A 21,136-nucleotide genomic window follows, 5' to 3' on the forward strand; every position below is an offset into this window, starting at 1 on the left:
AGATGAAAAGTACCTTAGACATCATTGAGCCTGTGTCTATGCTATAGGTAAGGAATCTAGGGATGGGAGAAATTGAGCAAGTTGCCTAAAGTCACATAGTCATTGACCTAAGAGTCACAAAAGCCTTTTCCTCAGCCCCCACCCTCACCCTATCCTCTCACCCCTTTCTCACACTTTCTCACTCGGATGTAACGGAAAGTGCATCATAGACCATAAAAAGCTATCTTTCATAATATTGTTTGAAAGTCATCTCAACTGAAATGACCTCAGAGAGCTATTTAGACTTTGAATTATGTAGGGGATTTGCACTGTTAGGGCTACTCTGATTCTAAATAGCAGTTCTTTATTGGGTAGAACATTTTTATTCAGGATTTTAAAGAGGGCATGACTAATAGTTCCCAAAATTTGGGTGCTACTAACGAATAGTGTTAACAATATAAACAAGCCTTTGACCTTCTAAAAAATGTAAGGTCATAGTATGTTCTTTTATAGTTATTACAAGACTTATTTTCTTTGCTTTAGGATACTTTTGACTTCTGTGACACTGCTGTCTATATATTCAATAAACCTTCTTTTGATCTGTTCAAAGGAAACAGGTAAGCTGATAATACGTCTATTTTGTGAAAGCCAGGGTACTGTGAACAAATGATACCCTCCCAGTTCAGCCACTGATTATTGAAGAGCACTTTGGCCTACAGTCACTCGAAAACCTCTAGTGGTATTTACCCAGAGAAATAGATACAGCACCATAGAAATTAAATTGTCATGAACATTGAGAAAATAGCGTTGCCATTTAAAGTGAACCCTCAATTATACCTGTTTTTCTAGTTTAAGATGACTCCATGTGAAAGGTTTCAGTTTTTCCTTAGTTCTTTATAAATTCAGAACAAGGATCCCATGTTTTGATATTATAACCTTCACGATTTTAAAAGTAAACAGAGCTTTCATTCTTTTTTTGTGTATATTCCAAGGAGGAAATGTTACTCCCAAGGCAACGTGGGAGTGAGGGTACTGTGGAAAGGCTCCAAGTTCTGGGCAGTGTCCTACCTGAAGTGTTTATTTTCTATTCCTGGGACGAATGGATTCTGTTTGTAATACTCTGACTTTTACAATGGCTAAAACCACATTGGCCAGCTATTATTGTACATAGACGGCTCCATTTAACTGGGACATTTTGTAATAGATGGAGGATCTACCATTGTCTAGTTTAAACACCAGTCTTATGAAGGATTAAACAAAGGTATAATTATAGTCTGACCCATATTGCTTTCTGTAAACATTTGGAAAACATGAGCTGAACTGTCATAAAGAAATATAAACATGTTTTTTTAATGAATGGTTTAACAGTTTAGTATTTACTGAGATGAGCCAGTTGAACACTTTAGGATTTTACTGTATCCAAATTATTCTTTTGACAGATTTATCTATTGGTCTCTTTTGTGAGTGGCATATCTTTGAAGTAAATTTTACAAATGATCAAAATTCTGGTGTTGACTATTATGTTTCTAAGTTTGTTACTCTATTTAGGACACATGAGGCATTCATGGAATATTATTAAGATAATTCCTTGTTAGCCTAATCAGTTCATGTAATTAATTCAAAAGGAAACTTTCATCCAGTCATCAGGATTTTTATTTTTAAATCAAATCTTTATTTTAATGATATGCACCAAACCTGAGAATGAGGTCAGAGTAGGAATTTCCCCCCAGTAAAGTAGGAAGACTCTTTGAGATAGTCAAAAATAAGCCTTATGACCTAACAATTTAATTGGAATGCTTTTGTAGCCAACCTGAAAAAGGAGAAATAGTGGTCATGTCTGACATTTTAAAATGTCAAGAGGTTGCAACACCTTAACCCTTGCAAAGCCATAAAGGCCATTTGTGTAATTTTGAGAAAGACACAGAATAACTTGGGGAATAGTCAATAGAACGATGAAATCTTGGCTTTCTTTAGCTTTTAGAACGCTGTCATTTCTTGTGTCCTCAACTATGATTTTTAAATAGGCTGCATGGTTTATGAGAAGCTGGGAGAACAGGTCTTTGGCACCACAGGGAAGCTCGTAATCTTCGGAGCCACCTCTCTACAGAACACTGGAGGTAAAAAGAACTCGCTTTTCTATACATAACTTTGAAGTATGTGAATATTATTATCTTTTCTAATTCTGGTGGTTGGGTGGCCACATGAATTTTAACAAAATGGAAGCAGTGTCCTTCTCATTGCTTAAATGGCACATGGAAAGTGAAGCAGAGAGAGCACTTACTCAAAACCAAGTATACTGAGTATCTAAAACTGTCTTTGTGTCCTATTGAAGGTCAGTGTAAGAACAGGCTGTTAGCCTTTTATGCAGCCTGCAACGTGAGCCTTAGTATCTCCTTTCTAAAAATGTTCTCATCTTCCTCTAGCAATGCTGAGCTACCTCTTCATCGTAAAAAATGAACTACCCTCTGCCATAAAGTTTCTGATGGGAAAGGAAGAGGCATTTTCGTAAGTTACGGACCATTTTTTTTCCTTTGTGAGATAACTAAAATATTTTTAACTTAAATGTGGACTGACCAAAGTTTGTGTCTTCTGAAAACCGCAGAAACCCTAGCTTTCCCTAGCTTGTTTTTCTCTTTCTTCCTAGCTCCAACAAATTTCCCTGGGGTTATGTAAATGAAAGAAGCAGGGAAAGCTATTTGAATATGAACATTTAAAAGGTAGATTTATCTGTCATGCTGCAAACAATAGATGCTACATCTCCCCAAGCGCCTAAAATCTATGTCTGGTTTCTAGAAAATAGAACAGATAGGGAGTATTTTTAACACAGAAGTATATTTAACACAGAAGTGGAACATGCAACAACATGAAGACCCTAGTCTCTGTCTTGGAGAGCGAAATTTACATGAGCCAACTGGAAAACGCTACAGCTGCACCTGACATATCCCTTGTTTTGACTTCCTCTTTGACTGCTCTTGTTAGTCTTAGTTTCTCTGTTTTCTTTCAAGGGAGAATCCTAGAAGCCAGAGTTCCTAGTGGTGTAGCACCAGGGCTCAAGGTCAAGTACAAGAGATTAGGGAGAAAGCAAAGCCTACCTGTGGTGATTTGTTTTTCAATGGTATTAGCCAAACACAACAAAAAGGAACTTCTCCTTAAATAATTGATCAGACATGTTGTAATCTGACTGAATGCAGTGTATGCATTCAGCTTTGAAACCAGGTAAATAATTCAAAGGAATGCCACAGTTAGCGGATGGGGGGACGGGAAATAATCCCTTTCTTCCATCACTTGGGAGAGACGGTAGTAAACAGGAGTGGTTGGTTGGGTTATAGTGTTTGGGTAAACCTGAATAATGATAGAAATTCATGGTAAAAATTAATAATAGCAAAAAAAGGCAAAATAATAATAGCAATAATAGAAAATAATGATAGCAAAAAAATTAGTAAAATTGTGAAATGTTACATTTGAGAAAAAATAATACTTTCTAAGAAAATATGACCCAACCACTTAAACGCCTTTTTCAGAGCCTGGTATGTGGATGGCCGTGTTTTGGTGGTGGTAGTTACCTTTGGCATAATCCTCCCTCTGTGTCTCTTGAAGAACTTAGGTAAGGAAAGATCTTGCTTTTATCATAGTCTCTACAGTGCCCAACCCAGATGAATCAGAAACCTACTACAAATGAACAACTTTGCCCTCTACTTTCCCTTGTAGGGTCAAGATTAAGTGAGTGATAAATTACGAGTATTAATCAGGCTTTACTTTAATATGAGATAAAAACACTGGTCAATATGTGACCTCCTCAGCAATCCCTCTACCAGGCTGTGGAGGGAAAAGGGAGGTTCTGGGGTCAGGAACACACACAGTGCTATGTCCAATAGCATAACCTACAGGCTCCTCTGAGAAAAGTTCCAAAAATGGAATTCTCCTTACACAAGATCTTATATATCCTGATAATTTAGATACGTAGATTTTAAAATCTGTTATCAAGGGGCGCCTGGGTGGCTCAGTCGGTTAAGCGTCCAACTTCAGCTCAGGTCACGATCTCGCGGTCCGTGAGTTCGAGCCCCGCGTCGGGCTCTGGGCTGACGGCTCAGAGCCTGGAGCTTGCTTCCGATTCTGTGTCTCCCTCTCTCTCTGCCCCTCCCCTGTTCATGCTCTGTCTCTCTCTCTGTCTCAAAAATAAATAAACGTTAAAAAAAATTTTTTAAGAAAAAAAAATCTGTTATCAAGACAGAAAGTTGCTTATATTTATCCCCAAAAGTATTATGAATCACTCTTAAATTATCAGTCTAACCATTTTCAATTATTTGCTTTACTGAGGAGGAAGGGAGAAGTGAAATCAAACTCGGAAGATAATCACTAAGTCCCATCCATTTGGTTCTGACATTTTTTTGTGTGTATTCAGAGACAAACGTGCCTGATGTTATGGGAATTTTACACATTGAGTAATGTGGCCAAACTGCTATCCAATCCAAAATGCATTTCCTTTAATTCTGGGCTAACTCAAGGCAGACATTTACCTTTAAAAACATTTTCTTTTTAATGTTTATATTTATTTTTGAGAGAGACAGAGTGTGAGCAGAGGAGGGGCAGAAAGAGAGGGAGACACAGAATCTGAAGCAGGCTCCAGGCTCCGAACTGTCAGCATAGAGCCCGACGCAGGGCTCAAACCCACAAACTGTGAAATTGTGACCTGAGCCAAAGTCGACATGCAACTGACTGAGCCACCCAGGCACCCCACAAGGCAGACATTTTTAGATTAACGTTCTTCCCCAAATGATTGGTAACCATAGTGTTTTGTATGAAAAATATCAAGCCTCTGTAGCTGTTCTGTAAAATCTATAAATAGGTATTTCTCTCTCTTTTTTAATGTTTTTATTTGTTGTGAGAGAGAGAGAGAGAGATTGAGAACGCAAGCCAGAGAGGGGCAGAAAGAGAGGAGAAAGAATCCCAATCTGCTGATAGCGTGGAGCCCACTGCAGGGCTTGATCTCATGAACTGTGAGATCATGACCAGAGCCAAAATTGAGAGTTGGACGCTTAACCACTTGACCACCCAGGTGCCCCTATAAATAAGTATATTTCTTAAAAAATGACTTAATTTTCTGGTTTTGAGGTCTGTGTTTTGGCTTGTCTATGTATATACACATATCTCTTTGCAGTTTAAGGAGGGAAGGCCTCTTCTTCTCCAGGGATAAGATTAGCGCATCCTCCCAGAAACAACTTAACTCTGCCCATGTGGAGGTTATAGGGGTTGGGGGATCCCAAGGGCAGCCAGTGTGAAGATCCCCAGATGCTCAGTTTATTCCTAGAAATCACTTCATCTCCTCTGTGCATCCCCCTCATCTGAGAAGAGAAGCATTATAGCTGATATTCAGTACGTGCACAATAGGTGCATAGTAAAGAACTATTGAGTAGATCAGAGTCAAAGAGTAAATGGATTTGGCAATAGGAATCCATCAGAGTATAGCAAAAGAGAGCAATGGCCACATTTGGGAGTCTCTTTTTCCCTAGATCTGGGAATCTGCGTTGTCTGGTATTATCAGCGAAAACTGGAATCAAAACATTAATATGATGTTTTTATTTAAAGTCACCATTATATTGCCAAATCAAGTAGCACTCTCAAGTAATAAGTCTTATATTTACATAAGCATATTTGCATATTATTGGAACTATGCTTGAAATGATGCATTGGAGGAAACAAGGGGATATGTGAAATAATAACAATAAATTTTTTCAACTTTTCTTTTAGGGTATCTTGGCTATACCAGTGGATTTTCTTTGAGCTGTATGGTTTTTTTCCTAATAGTGGTAAGTGCTGACGAAAATGGTTGGCTTGGTTTTGCCATAGTACAAGGCCACACAGCAATTTTTCATTGTTTGGCTTTATTTGATAAAGTCTATATTGTTTTTCCCATATTTCTTAATACCAGGTTATCTACAAGAAATTTCAAATTCCCTGCATTGTTCCAGAGCTAAATTCAACAACAAGTGCTAATTTAACCAATCCTGACATGTGTACACCAAAATATGTTACCTTCAATTCAAAGGTAAGTTTCCCTATCTTTTAAATATAATAAAGAGCATTTTATTGAGGGAATTATATTTTTCATATTTGTAGTTAAATTGCCTTGATGAAAATATTCATTCTCGATAGAACAGCATACCAGTACTTCCAAATTCCCACAATCTAGAGACCTTTGGGAAATAAACAAATATTATATTTCATGCTCCGTCTTGTCCAGTTTACACATAGGGCAACTTTAAGCTTTCTCTGCGAAAATCTCTCTCTGGATAATTGTCTCAGCTCCTCTCTTGCTTGTAGATCTTTAAAAATGATAAATAACATCTTTAGCCCACTGCGCCTTATCTGCTGGTGGCAGAAATACAGATACCACCACAAACTGGCGCTTAAGAAACTTGCATACTGTTGAGATATTGTTAATAGTATGGGGGAACAGTGGACTATAGAACCAGTCAGGCTTGGATCTAAATCCTTAGGCAAGTTACCAAACCCTGTGAAAAACAGGATTCTGTTCTGTATCTTATGGGATTTTTTAGAATGTGCCTGGTATAGTGCTCGGGCAGAATTGGAGCATGATATATTGTCACTTTTCTTCCTTCTTTTTGCATAAGAAGTCTCACTGAGTTTGAGTTTTAAAAAGTCTTATCTAAGAAAACTAAATAGATCTCTCTCTCTCAACTCTAATGATACAGCCAAAGTAGTGAATGTGGAAGTAGTTTTCTTTTTAGAGCTATCTTTTATGTCTGATTGACACGCCCTATAAAGCAAAGAGCAGTGAAATAGAGGCGGAAGTCCTGGGCATGTCACCTAACCTGTTGGAGGGAGTAAGGAGAAAAGCAGTGGTCTGTCTACTAATCAGTGTGGTTGTAGAGACTCAGTGAAATAACGTAGGAAACATGCTGTGTGACCAGCCAGCACGATGCTATGCTTGAAGTATGTGAAATATGCTATAGGTGAGGTGAACCTTGAACCCCTCTGTGCGAAGTGCCTAATGTCTCCAGCTAGATAAGACCTCTTAGAAAAGCTGCTTCTATTTTAGAGATCAAAGCCCTACTAATAACCAAATAATCCAGGGATTCTGAAGAGCTATCAGACAAAAAGACAGCTCAGAAAGGGGCATCTGGGTGGCTCAGTCTGTTAGACATCCGACTTGGGCTCAGGTCATGATCTCACGATTCATGGGTTCGAGCCCCAGGTCGGGTTCTGTGCTGACAGCTCAGAGCCTGGATCCTGCTTCAGATTCTGTGTCTCCCTCTCTCTCTGCCCCTCTCCAACCCACTCTCTGTCTGTCTCTCAAAAATAACTAAACATATTAATAATAATAAAAAATACTGGAGCTGAATAATGTTTATGGTAAGAATGCTTTTTCTTAACATTTATTTCTCTCTTCCCAATAGACCGTGTATGCTTTGCCAACCATTGCGTTTGCTTTTGTCTGCCACCCATCAGTCCTGCCGATTTACAGTGAACTTAAAGAGTAAGAGATTTTTTTTCTCCCCTTAATCATTTTTCTCCCCATAATCTCCCTCATTAATGGGAAAATCCTATATTAAAATAAATAGACTTGTATAATGAACCCCACAGACTCATCACCCAGCTTCAGCATTTACTTTCTCACATTCTTGAGCAAGTAGTATATTTAAAAAAAAAAAAAAAAAAAGAGCAAGAAACATCAGAAAGCTGCAGCATATTTTGACCATAAATATATAAAGTGGCCAAGTGTGTGGACTTTTTTGTTAAATTGATTTTTCAGATACTGTGTTACTTAGGCGAGTTCAAGTATTTGTGTTGCTTTACGTAACTTATGCTTATTTTATAAGTGTATAATAATAATCAGGTTGCAAAATGCGCTGTGTCTGATTTGCCTCTTGGTTTAGATGGAAAAGGCTGCTCAATCAGGCAGAAAGAAATTAATGTTAAGGCCACAAACTGGACAAAAGTATATTATTATTCATTTTAAACTCTTAAGATGATTCTATAGATACATTTTTGATTGCTGTTCTTGAGAAAATTAAAGTCCTGCTTATAAATTCCATCCTGGGTTCTCTTTTTAGCCCACTGTCAGCAGACTTTCCATACAAAAATAGTCATCATGGCATAGTCTTAAGCTCAGCAAATGTATACAATATAGCTGTCTATTTCCATTTTGAAACAAAAATAAAATAGATGTCATTTAGCATTGATTCACTCAGGACTCTCATATTTAATTGATATATGGGTAAATTTTGAAATACCTACAGCTACCTATGTGTACATCAATCATAATGTACATCAATCATACTTTATGATCCTATACTTAGGGTATTTACATATGTCTTTAACATCTTTTAAATTTAATAGTCCAGCTTTTCATTTGTAATTTTCTGATGTGTGTAATTCTTAATTTTTCTTGTTTGCCGTATTTCCTGTTATGACACAAACAAAAGTTAGGGCTGTCGTGGTCTCTTATTGAGCACAAGTCTTGTAGATTAATTATTTGGGCCATTAAAGCAACTTACAGGTTTGTCCAAACTCTCAGGGTAAACTTGACCTAAGAGTTAGGAGCCCTTCATCATCGTATCCATGACCACTTGTGTACTAATCGCTCTGGAAACGGAGACTTTCTGGTGCATCCCTGGGCCACTCAGTGGGAAAAAAGGAACCTAAACTGCAGCTTTAGCAACAGAACACCTGAGGTCAGGTTCCAGCTTTGCCCCTGATCTCTGGGGCTGGGAGAACAGCATCTGAATTTATTCTGCCCCTTTCCTCGTACATGCTGAGTATGGAGATAATATCAAAAACAAGTACTAAAAAATATTCTCTGCCCTTCAGATGAGAACCTGATATTCTTTCAAAAGAATGGGGAAGAACACTCAAGGGATTGTTAGTTCCATGAATCTCTCTGTCACAATACCCATTTGGTATAAAAGAAGTTATTCTAAGCTGGCGAAATTGCAGGGGGCAGGGGAGGGTTCGGGAAAGGGAGGTAATTTCAGCTGGTCAGATCTGTCCTAGCCTGATAGAAGGCTGTTATTATTCTTCAGTATTAACATTGGCGCTTAAATTCAGTAACATGGTTGTTAATTTTTAAAATTCCTTTATCTTTGTTCATAGTCGATCGCAGAAAAAGATGCAGATGGTTTCCAACATCTCCTTTTTCGCCATGTTTGTTATGTACTTCCTGACTGCCATTTTTGGCTACTTGACATTCTATGGTAAGTGGCTTCTGTTAGCACATAAATAGAGGTGTTTGTAAATAAATCAGCGAAAATTAGTATCCAAATAACTTTTAACGTGATAGCCCAAAAAAGCCACAAATCTACCCATTGATTTTGCTGGTCTTTCCTTATACAAATGGTGATGACTCCTTTATATATCTGTGCGACTGCGCAGTAGAATAATTACTGAAACAAGATACTGTATTTTTTTTCTCCTACTACTGTCTTTAAAAGAAATTGCATTTTATAAGTATTCCACCCTTACCGAGGAAAGTTTAAAACTATACCAGAGGAGGCTTTCTTTTATTTTTATTTTTTTTATTTTATTTATTTTTTTTTTAATTTTTTTTTTCAACGTTTATTTATTTTTGGGACAGAGAGAGACAGAGCATGAACGGGGGAGGGGCAGAGAGAGAGGGAGACACAGAATCGGAAACAGGCTCCAGGCTCTGAGCCATCAGCCCAGAGCCCGACGCGGGGCTCGAACTCCCGGACCGCGAGATCGTGACCTGGCTGAAGTCGGACGCCCAACCGACTGCGCCACCCAGGCGCCCCAAGAGGAGGCTTTCTTAATTGCTATTGTGAATTGGGTCAGATTCCATTAATAGAAAAGAGACAGAGACAGATTTTGCAAGTGAGAAAGAGCAGGGCGCTACCCTCCTGACACTTGTGTTAATTAAAAATAAAACGCCTGACTGTTCACTGCAATTTGGAGCCCTGCAAAGATTTGAAGGAATGGCAGAGAAGGTTAAAAGGAATGAAACCTGAAAAAGAGATATACTGTATTTCATTTGTAATTTATTGACCTTGTATGAATAGTTTACCTTCTTTTACTAAGTCTTCATCCTCTCCTATTCAAATTATCCTCCAGCTGTATTTAACATGTTTCATTATTATTATAATTTGGGAGCTGATTTAAATTTGAATACATATATTTCACATTGTTCTCTATTAAATAATATTTCTCTGGGGCATTTTTTTCATAAACACAAACGCCTCAAAATTTAAACATGTTTAGAGATGATTAATTCAGCCTGGAGAGAAAGGCTACCCTGATTATATAGTTGTATTATTACCATTTTCACAAGCAGTGGCAGACAGCATTGTCTGATGAATCCATAAATGCCACATTAAATTTTGCATAAAAATGGTGTTTCTAAGTTTCCTGCAGAGTTGCAGGCCTGGGAGAGGGGGTGGTAAAGGGAGGGAGGGAGAGCTTCATGTTAGTTGAACAGTCTCACTGTTATCTTGTTCAAGTTTTGAGTTTTCTTTGCAAATCCTTCTTTTTCCACATAAAGTAGAATACAAACCTTTCATACTCTTAGGTTAAAGCGAAAGGCTCAGCTATTTTTAGATGGTTATGAGTTTTAAATCAAGAAAATTAAAACCAATGAGATTTTTATTACAACCTAGGCTCCTTTTTCCAAAACTGAGGCCAGTCTATGGCCCAGCATAGAATTGGAATCCCACCCCCAGACTCTTGAGATTGGTTCATTCTAGCTTTGGTTGTCTTTGAAATAACATTCAGAAGCTCAGAGTTAAGAAAAAGTTCAAAGTGGTACAGAAGCTAAATACTTTTTTTAAATAAGAAAACCATACATGAAAGAGAATTACTTCCTGATTGTGGTGAAGTTCCATCAGAACCTCTGTTGTTTGGCCACTGGAAGTTGTGTGAAAAGAGGAGGGTTTGAAAAACGCTCTATGTAGCCCATAGTCCCCTCAGCAAGACTGCAGCAATTTGGCATTGTTTGATGAGTGGCAACAAGGGATGGAATATCTAGATTATTAGAAGGGTTTTTAAAGCATTTTAAAACATTTTTTTAAATATTAATTTTTGAGAGAGAAGGAGTGCGTGTGAGTGAGGCAGGGGCAGAGAGAGGGAGACAGAGGATCCTGCGTGGGCTCTGCACTGAGAGCAGAGAGCCCAACACGGGGCACAAACCCACAAACCCTAAGATCATGAGCTGAGCCAAAGTTGGACGCTTAACTGACTGAGCCACTCAGGTGCTCCAGAAGGGTTTTGTTCTTCAGCTGTATGTTATTTTTAATCCCAATTCACACCTAGGTTGAATTTAGTATACATTAAGCATCCCTACACTGTGTAGCTTCTTTCTAGTGATTACTATAAATTCCTTTTGAAGTTACATATGGACAGGTGGAGCATGTCTCACACCGGGGATTTTTCTTTTCAACTTTATAAATTGTTTTAATAGTTATTTCAACACCCAGAACATTGCTTTCCTTGCCCTTTAGTTTATAAATTCTTTGATGTTCAGAAAAACTGTCATTCGGCCATGTGCTTTCTTTCTAATACTCTCTTTTCCTCGGTTTAGAAAATGTGCAATCAGACCTCCTTCACAAGTACCAGAGTAAAGATGACATTCTCATCCTGACAGTGCGGCTGGCTGTAATTGTTGCTGTCATCCTCACAGTGCCGGTGTTATTCTTCACGGTGAGTAAAAGGCCTCGGTGCAATATGAGAAAAGTTGAGGTGTCGCCTTTCCTTCTGTGTTAAGGAGGCTGTTCCAGAGAAAGCCTGCTGCAGGTAACTATCCTGTGTCACTGAAACTGTATCAGGAAAGGACCCCGAGACTCGGTTGAGGCTCTTCAGAAAGAAAGTAGGATCAGTGAGATAGGGTAGCCTTTGATGGAATGAATCTTAATTCTAATTAATCTGTTCCTCCTTTACAGAGAAATGTAGATAGAATGTTTGAATCTTGATTGTCCATGATGAGAGAACATAAAAGGACCAGAAGAGAATAGTTAGTCATAGATAAAAACAGAAATTACCAGGGGTGCCTGGGTGGCTCAGTCGGTTAAGTGTCCAACTTCGGCTCAGGTCATGCATGATCTCATCATGGTTCATGAGTTTGAGCCCTGTGTTGGGCTCTGTGCTGACAGCTCAGAGCCTGGAGCCTACTTCGGATTCTACCTCTCCCTCCCTGTCTCTCTCTCTCTCTCTCTCTCTGTCTCTCTTGGCCTCTCCCCCACTTGTGCTCTGTCTCTCTCTCTCTCTCTCTATCAAAAATAAATAAACACTAAAAAAATTTTTTTAAAAAGTGGGGGGCACCTGGGTGGCTCAGTCGGTTAAGTGTCTGGCTTCAGCTCATGTCATGATCTTGTGCTTCATGGGTTCAAGCCCCACATCAGGCTCTGTGCTGACAGCTCAGAGCCTGGAGCCTGTCAGATTCTGTCTTCCTCTCCCTCTGACCCTCCCCCTCTTGCACTCTGTCTCTCAAAAATGAATAAACATTAAAAAAATATATTTATCAGGGCCCCTGGGTAGCTCAGTCAGTTAAGCTTCTGACTCTTGATTTCGGCTCAGGTCATGACTTCATGGTTCATGAGTTTGAGCCCCTCATGAGGCTCACACCCTCTCCCTCTCTCTCTGCCCCTCCCCCTACTCTCTCTATCTCAAAATAAATAAATACACTTAAAAAAAACACACACAGAAATTATTCCCCACAAAAGAAAACTACGTATTTATAAATAAAAATACCTGCCTAAAATCAAGACCCCTGGTTATAATACTGCACAAGGTCTTAGAAAACACTTCACAGATTCCCATGCACCAGTATGTTCGTTTCTGCTGAGAATGTGAGGGTTGCCGGGCCAGAGGCCCTCACAGAATCTTTGTTTTTTGATCCTGTAGGTTCGTTCATCTTTATTTGAACTGGCTAAGAAAACAAAGTTTAATTTATGTCGTCATGTCTTGGTTACCTTCATACTCTTGGTTATTATCAACTTGTTGGTGATCTTCATACCCTCCATGAAGGATATTTTTGGAGTCGTAGGTATGGCTTTATTTTATGCTCCTCATTCTACAACAGCTGCTTAGAATGCTACAGTTTCACCGTAACAACTTCAAACTTTTTTTTTTCTTATTTTACAGGAGTTACATCTGCTAATATGCTTATTTTCATTCTTCCTTCATCTCTTTATTTAAAAATCACAAGTCAGGATGGAGATAAAGGGACTCAAAGAATTTGGGTATGTCTTATGCCGGCCACTCTAAGTTTTCTGATTAGTTTTTCATTTAAATTTACCAAATTAATAGTCCATCTCCACCACCTAATCCTACTGTTAGTGACGTGCAAAGGGGACACCAGTCCTATAGTTTTCCCCTTTGGGAGATTTAAAATATCACATCAGAATCTTCTCTATTCTCTCAAAATGTGTTACTCTTACTGTACCTTAGCTTTTGCTCTGAGCTAGGGTTAGAGCCAGCTGTCATCCTATTTCTCTGTGAGGCAATGCTTTGTCTTTATCAAGACAGGAAAGGGAAAGAGACTCAAAGATTTCATGTAGCCCACTGTTTTCTGTAGAATTCCTAGTCATGCAACTCCTTCCAACAACCCAGGGAACATGGGACACCTTAATTAAGGTGGCTGAGTTAGCTTAAAGAGCCTTTTTTATGATTTGACAAAAATGCTTTCGAACAACAGACCTGGATTCAGAAACTACCTTTCTATATTGGGATTCTTGTTTCCAGGTCTGGTGAAGTTCAAAGGCATCTTGGAGGTGGTGCACTTGGAGAAAGTGGGGGAAGCAGGGGTGAAGTGGCTGCTACATGAGTACCTTCTGGAGCACCATTTTGTTTGGCCTCGGAGAAGGCTTCTCAGCTGCCCTCCCAAATAGTGTAAGCGCTCCAACTGCACGTATTACAGAGTCAGCAGAGATGTAGGCAGGAGGGATCATCCTTGTACATTTAGGAGAGGCAGCATTGATGCTGATACAGCACTACCTCCCCAACAGGATTATCCCTGAAGCCGTAAGTCCCAAACCCTTCTAAACCTTCCCAGTAGGGGTTTCACAAGGACAGAGAAGGAGCAGTCACTTTGGCACAGCAGTAAAATATACTCAGATTAAATCGGAAAATGGTAGAGGCCTGTTGCCCATGAATTCGCTGGGCCTCCCCAACCCTGCTCCCATGTTAAAGCTGGTCATAGGATCTACCAGATAGCATTAGACAAGGGATCCTGTCCATGTGGGGCCCCACTGGGAGTCAGACCAGCTCTCTGACAGTGAAATCTGTACAACTCCACCATTCACCTTTTCTCCTTCCCTTAGCTCTGTCCTCCAGGCTCCAGTCCAGCCCCTTGGCTCTTCTGTTGCTTTATCCTTCTCCCCGCAAAGCTCTCATTGGACACTTTTAAGGCCAAGCAATTTCTAACCTCATGTTCTTCAGATTCTGGATTTAGTAACCTATCCCCACTCTGGCCTTCCTCAACCCTTAAAATAACTTAGTTGTGGATACTCATTTCCTATTTCACTTGATCAAATCTACTTTGCTCTCATATATCTTTTCCCCCCACTTTTTCAAACAGAAATGTTTGCCTGCCGGCGATAACCTAGGTTGGTTGGTAAAAAGCAACAAAATGACCTGTATGGTTTTAAAGGCCATTTTTCCCTTTTAGTTGTAGTCTGAGTTTGAAAGAAACTGTAAGGATACCCAGTGCGTTACAGAATGGATTCATTCTGAGGTGACCATGAAGTCAAAGAACTAGAATGGAGAGGATGGCCCTGCATAGCTTAGTCCTTGTTTCCCCATCCTTGGAGAATCAGATCCATACAGCCTTGGAACGATTCTCACAGGTCAGCAATGGCTGTAACAAACCCCCAGTACAAGGGGACACAAAAAGAGAGGGAAGGCATTTCTATTTTTTTCCCAGGTGTATGTGGTTGGCTTCACTGAAAATAACCCTTGCCTTTGTGTTACTCCAGGCTGCCCTCTTCTTGGGCCTGGGGGTGTTGTTTTCCCTGGTCAGCATCCCGTTGGTCATCTATGACTGGGCCTGCTCATCAAATAGTGACGAAGGCCACTGAGACCAGCTGAGGACAGGAGACATTTCCAGACCGCCGCTCGGCCATGTCACCCCACATCAGCAATCTTCATCACTTCTTTTGCAAGTTTACAGAAGCAAACAGAAATTCACAAGATACTTAAAATGGAATAACATTTTGGTAGCAAAACAGAAACCAGTTTCTATAATGGTTCCAGTCCCTCTAAGATTTCAGATCAATTTAAGGATTGTGGATATTTTTTTTTTTTTAAGTTTCATGCAATTGTGTATCTCCGTGCTCTTCACAGTTATTTTTCACTCTTCTAACTATTTTTTTGTGACTTCCTGGTCCCTTAAAACTTTGAAAACATGATCATCAATCATGTTTATTTATTACACATCCAGATTCTGTAATAATTTTCCTGCCGATGTTCCACTCACATCATCTGTACCTTTTTAGAAAAGAATCTTGAATTGTATATAGTTATTTTGCTTTACAGAAAAAAAAATGGTTTCATAAGTATTTTGCCTACTTTGGTTAACACAGCACACAGGGATACTTGTAAGAGAGTGACAGGGTGTGTGCCATTGCTGGATCAGAACCTGCCCAATATTTGAGGTGGCTCTGATCACCTGGCAGCCGGGGGCTCTAGCAGTCCAGTGGCCTCATTGGTACTACATCCTGCTTTATGCAGAGACATTCTCCAATGAGTGTTCTCAGCTGGGAAGGGGGTGAGAATGACTTCTTACCTTGGTAAACATATTAAACCACACATTTGGGTTACCTAGCAAGTGAAGTTTTGTTTCCCTCTTGGCAAATTGTGTCAAAGTTACTCTAAGCTGAGTCACCTTCCACTGAGGGAGACCCATGACACCTTTGTAATAAATTGAGAAGCAAGAGTATCCAAAATGCTTAAGAAAATATTCCTCTGATACAAATAACCTTCAACCCTACACCTGTATTGTTGAAAGGAGAAAAAACATTTTCTTAAATTATGAACCCAGCAGCTTTTACTCATGTCCACCAGCTTTTTGCACAGGGAATAATGTGTATCTAGCCAAGGACGATCTAAGAGAAGTAATTCCTGTTTTATATTGGGTACTTTAGGGGGGTCTTTAAAAGACTTGTTTTATATCTATAAATTTAGGTTATTACAAATACAAGATTTTTGTACCTTAAATATAAGCCTCATTCCTATTTCTTCTCCATTAACAATCCACCCAGAGTCTTGAAAAAAAAAAAATGAAAAAAAGAAAAGAAACATAGCACCCTCAGAAATAGCCTTTGAGAAGAACTTGTGACAAAATCAGTGTACCTTCCTTCCCTCAGATGGGGACTCTGGTGCCTGTGCTGTTTCTTCTTCTTGTCCCTAACCAAGGAGTGGGCCATTACTGCCTGCCTGACGTGACCCACACAGAGGACAGAGTTGCCTCACACTCTTACCCCAGCCCCACTGTCCCCTAAACAGGGTAGAGGGAAAATCTACAGAGACTGAAAAAGAAGAGAGTTGGGGACAAGTCACACAGCTTGGAAAGTTGGGGGAAAGTAAGGAAACCTAGAACCACATGTTCCCTAAGCTGGACAATCACCTGTGATTGGACAGTCTATATCACACAGTAAGAAATGTTTGTGTTCTGTGAGCTGGTCTCTTGAAACAGGATTTGTATTTCATTTATATTCTGGTTGAATTTCTCAAACACCTAAGTTCACCGAGCACGGATTTCTTATCCAGAGATCAGAATCTAACTGCAGACTCTTAGCAGGATTTCCAAGCACTTAGCTCTGAGTTCTGTTCCTCCTTCACTCCAATCCCCAAAGGCCTCTGCTCACCATTCACTGCAAGTAACAAGGAACTGTCCGCTCCCCCTTTACAGACTAATGTCCCATAGAAAAGGCATCATCAAAGTACCTTGTTGTGATCCTCTTTGGGAGAAGGAAAGGTTGTTTCCTGCATTTCCTGGTAGGATCATTATAGCTTTTAATGTAATGCTCCTGAATTACATCCACATTAGGTCAGACAGAGTCCAGGTAATTAGATATGAATGCCTACCTATACATGAATACCTAACCTAGTAAAATCCACAGCCACCTCTGTCCCTTTCAGCAGTATCTTCCATATTGGATGAAAAGCAAAGCAAGTCCTTTGGCCCTTAGAGGCTTGTCTAGAGCACCAAGTAGTGAAATAGCCAGGTAGCGGACTGACCCTCCATAAAAAAATACATAGTTTAGTTTACAAGCAATATTAGGCTACTTTGTATTTTCCTCATTAATTTATAACAATTTCTTTTACACTCACAAAGTCAGTTTAGAAAATTATCATGAACTCTTGGATGTGTAGTGGTATTTTTGGATCTCTGGATTTTATGTGTCAGCACAAGGAATTTTTATTATTATTTAAAATATTTATTTAGAGGAGGCACGTTGTTGATGTCTGTGATACCATGGGTTTTTAAAAGCTTCTTTGTGTGTGATCTAAGTTCATTATCGACTGAATATAATAGACCCCACTGTTCATTTGTTATATACCGCTGATTAATTACATCATTTGTGTGGGATTAGCTGTCAATGTACTGCAATAATTCTTGTTCAGAATAGTGAACTGGTAGCCAAAAATACATGTATCACAGATGTTAGGTAGAATTTAAACAACAGTCAAGTGCTATAGAAGTTTTTTCTGCTAAATTAGTAGACTAAAGAATATTATACCTTAGCCATTGGGAGCAGCACGTTTTCCTTTGGTAGATAGAACCTTAACACTAGTGAACAGTGCCAGTTTCATACTTTGGATTTAGAACTGTTCTCTAGTTCCTATAACACAATATACTGTAAATCCCTAATTTACTTAACGTTACTTACTGGGAGTGGAGTAGTAAACTGTGTACAGGAAAGAAATCTAGTCTTGTTAAACACGGGCTGTCCCCAATTTATAAGCAGATCATGTTACAAAGCCCTGTTAGTTGGTTGTTTGCAAGCCAGAATGTATTTTCCTCCAGGAACTATGTTATACATGGTGTTTAGGCTCCCAGAGCAGCTAGGAAAGATGATCAGACCCATGGTTTAGCAGAATAGGATAATGTAACATGATTGCTAAAAAGCCTAACCACCAAAAATAATATTGTTTCTAAGGAGTATTTGTTCAGAGTTGCCAAGAATATGTCATTCCTGTGAATAAAGTCTGGACTGCCCACGCCAGCCATACACCAGCTGCTGGGTGGTGGGGGTAGAGCCACCACCAGTTAATGGTGACCACAGTGGCCTGAAGCAGGGTGTCCAGCACAGGACGGGGAGAATAAATCCAGGGCCACCAGAGAGCCTGGTGGTAGAAGGAGGATGAAGGAGGATGAGGGGACCTCTTGTGGGCTGGAAACCACCAGGGACGTGCCTCCCCTGCTATCCTTTCTTTTGCCTGGAGTTCTCAGGCTTGGCCTGACTCTCCTGTTCGTAGGACCTGTTGCTCCTATCGTTTGTCTCCTTCCCTGCCCATTACAGAACAGGATGTTGCTGCCTAGCTTCTCTTATATGCCAGTCGTTGAAGCACACAGCACTTTTAATGGGTTTAGTGCTAACAAACCATTGTTTAACTGCCTAGTAATCAGATCGGTGTAAAAAAGCTCTCTGCTGACCTTCCTTCTTTATACTTCCAGACCGTGTTGAGAAAGGTGCACATGAGTGATGGTCATGGGGCTGGGGGTGGACAAGGAGCTGTGGTAAGATTCCTCAGTGTCTCAGGGGACACGTGAGACAGTTGCCCTGCAACGGACTTCTTTCTGGAGTTGGACTCAGGCCTCTAAGCCAGTGGTTCTCAAAGTATGGCCCCCAGATCAGCAGCGACAGCATCACCTGAGGCCTTGTCAGAATGCAGGTTCTTGGGCCCCACCCCAGAACTAATGAAATCAGAAGTTGTCAAGGTGGAAGCCTTCAGCAGTCTGGGTTTGAATGAGCCCTTTGGGCATCAAGTTTGAGAACCACTCCAGGTCACTTTGTCTTTCATTTGTTCTCCCCATTAGTCCTACCTCAGAGTATGTTACCTAGGAAACGCTGGTGCAGGTGTACAATCATAAAGGAAGGCTGCCTGCACTCGGGGGTATCTGGGCTGAGGCACGCTAAGATTACGTTTTTTGAAGCTGCGAAGGAGGTGAGGTGTTTGTGTGTGTGTGTGTGTGTGTGTGTGTGTATGTAGAGAATGAAAAGAAAACACACTCTGTACATGCATTCTTGGATACTGAATTCATGTCATGAGTAAGCTCTCCACAGTGTTGGTGTGCGTTGTGTAATGACCCATTCTGTCCCTCTTTTAAATTGAATTCTCTAGAAAGTTCTGTACTTCATAAGCATCTCCAAGCTGCTCAGAAAAGGATGTAGAGCCCAGCTCCATTTCAATAGATCGAATGCTGAAGGGCACATTTATTGGAGTGGGGAGGAAGTTGATGATAAGATCAGATTTGATTTTATGCCTTAGAGCAAAAGCCATTAGTTTCCCTCAGTTTATCAATGTAAATGGCTTGAGGCTTAGAAAGGGCAGAAGCTTTAAGAATAGAATTCCTCCATTCTGGTTGTGTAAACTTGTAGCTGCTCTCAAAACAAAGAAGGTACAGACTATATCATTTAGCAATGCTAATACATGGTTTTCCTTAGGGATGGCAGATCTGAGAATCCTTTAGAGAAGAACACACTTCCTCTAAAATACACACAGTGGATTATTTATGATGACATAGGGCTTTCAGGTACAAATTGGGAATGGGGTGGCTAACAACTGAAAAATATCACTAAATCTAAAAGGGAAAGTTCTTGAAAATTGTAAAATTCACAAGGCTCAGACACTCTCCTTCTTTAGGGTTTTCTCAGAGGAAGGGCTTTGAACTGGGCCTGGCTGTCTACAAGTTTGAATTTGTGTTTTTAAAAGGAAGAATCTATGCAGCTGAGGTTTATTGTAGGAAGTACTTTGTTTGTATGTAAATATGTTGTAAATAAACAGGAGGCTGTATATTTTTTCAGTCGTTGGTCCACACTGAAATAGAAGTCTGCATATCAAGAATCTAGTCTACATATCAAGAATAAATGTTGTCCTAGATATTAGTGGTTTTGTTTGGGAACTAGACAAATTTACATTCTCTCCCAGGTAACATTGTTCTCTCAGTGTAAACTTGGAATCTAAAAATCTTAATTGTTTTAGAAAGCAAAATGTCTGAGGAATAGCTGTATTGATTTCTTATACTGGTATTAAGCTCAGTTATTTAAGAGGTAATCCTCTGAGCTACAAATAAGGAATATTTAAACCCAAGTTATTGTCATATAGATATACTCAAAATGACAAATTGTTTCTTCATACTGCTCTTTCACTGTTAACACTGATACCACTATACAGTGTTTATAAAAACAGAAGTTGGGGAGAATTTTTTCCAAAATTGAATTGCTGCATTTCCCAAACTTTGGGATCTTTGAAAGGGGGGAAAAACATGCACATTAACTATGAACACGAATTTGAAGGGGCGGGGGGGGGGGGGGGAGGACCATTTTACCAAGTTTTTGAAAATCTCGCATGTCTGCCTTTCATTTTCAGTGTTGACGCCAACATAGACTGTCTGAAGCCATTTTTACCCAAAACATTTGAATCTTGATCATTGGTACTTAATCCACTCTCCAGAGTCCAGTTGTATTTTAGACTTCATATAAGTCCAATATATGTAGCACACCACAGTTTTATTAATGTAAAAACTTGTAAATGACTTTCAGATGGGTGATAGAAGTGAATGTCACAAGTCACAAAATTTTGCTATTCATGGTTAATCAAATAGTTTATTTTCCCCCCAGGATGTGGTGTAAATAAAGAAATATAAGAAGTTCTGTTCTATAATTGTTCTCTTAACATAGTTTTTAAACATTAAAAATGTGAACTAAAAGTATTTTTGAACTTGCCTTCATTCTTTTGGGATGCAATACTAAAATGGGGGCATTTGGTTGTTAGAGACAGATTTGCACACATTTGTCAGTGTTCTAGAACACTGTATGTTCATGAGAGCTTATGTTTACCTCCCCAAACTTAAAGTACTTCTGATAGAAATCTATCTGATCTGAAACATTACATATTTCTCCATTCCTTGTAATCAGAGTAGGTTGAACATAATTCTTTCTTTTTAAACTCAGGTTCTTCTTTA

The 21,136-nt window shown here is 39.5% G+C and overlaps 1 protein-coding gene across 2 annotated transcripts in view; it reads left to right on the forward strand.

Annotated features, from left to right (window-relative positions):
- The window catches only part of SLC38A1 (solute carrier family 38 member 1), a 76,465-nt gene extending 55,581 nt beyond the window's left edge, over nucleotides 1-20,884 (forward strand). For both annotated transcript variants that reach the window (XM_040488367.1, XM_040488368.1), the window contains exons 6-17: nucleotides 523-596; nucleotides 2,004-2,096; nucleotides 2,403-2,484; nucleotides 3,501-3,583; nucleotides 5,728-5,786; nucleotides 5,909-6,025; nucleotides 7,398-7,477; nucleotides 9,094-9,194; nucleotides 11,531-11,649; nucleotides 12,850-12,991; nucleotides 13,090-13,187; nucleotides 14,922-20,884. In XM_040488367.1, coding sequence (XP_040344301.1) covers nucleotides 523-596; nucleotides 2,004-2,096; nucleotides 2,403-2,484; nucleotides 3,501-3,583; nucleotides 5,728-5,786; nucleotides 5,909-6,025; nucleotides 7,398-7,477; nucleotides 9,094-9,194; nucleotides 11,531-11,649; nucleotides 12,850-12,991; nucleotides 13,090-13,187; nucleotides 14,922-15,023 — 1,150 coding nt within the window. In that variant the 3' untranslated portion in view covers nucleotides 15,024-20,884. The remainder of the gene's footprint in view (nucleotides 1-522; nucleotides 597-2,003; nucleotides 2,097-2,402; nucleotides 2,485-3,500; nucleotides 3,584-5,727; nucleotides 5,787-5,908; nucleotides 6,026-7,397; nucleotides 7,478-9,093; nucleotides 9,195-11,530; nucleotides 11,650-12,849; nucleotides 12,992-13,089; nucleotides 13,188-14,921) is intronic.
- The last annotated feature ends 252 nt before the right edge of the window (nucleotides 20,885-21,136 follow it).

This window comes from Herpailurus yagouaroundi, unplaced genomic scaffold (genome assembly GCF_014898765.1).
Source record: "Herpailurus yagouaroundi ecotype Mexico unplaced genomic scaffold, PumYag 166, whole genome shotgun sequence".
NCBI classification, from domain to species: domain Eukaryota; kingdom Metazoa; phylum Chordata; class Mammalia; order Carnivora; family Felidae; genus Herpailurus; species Herpailurus yagouaroundi.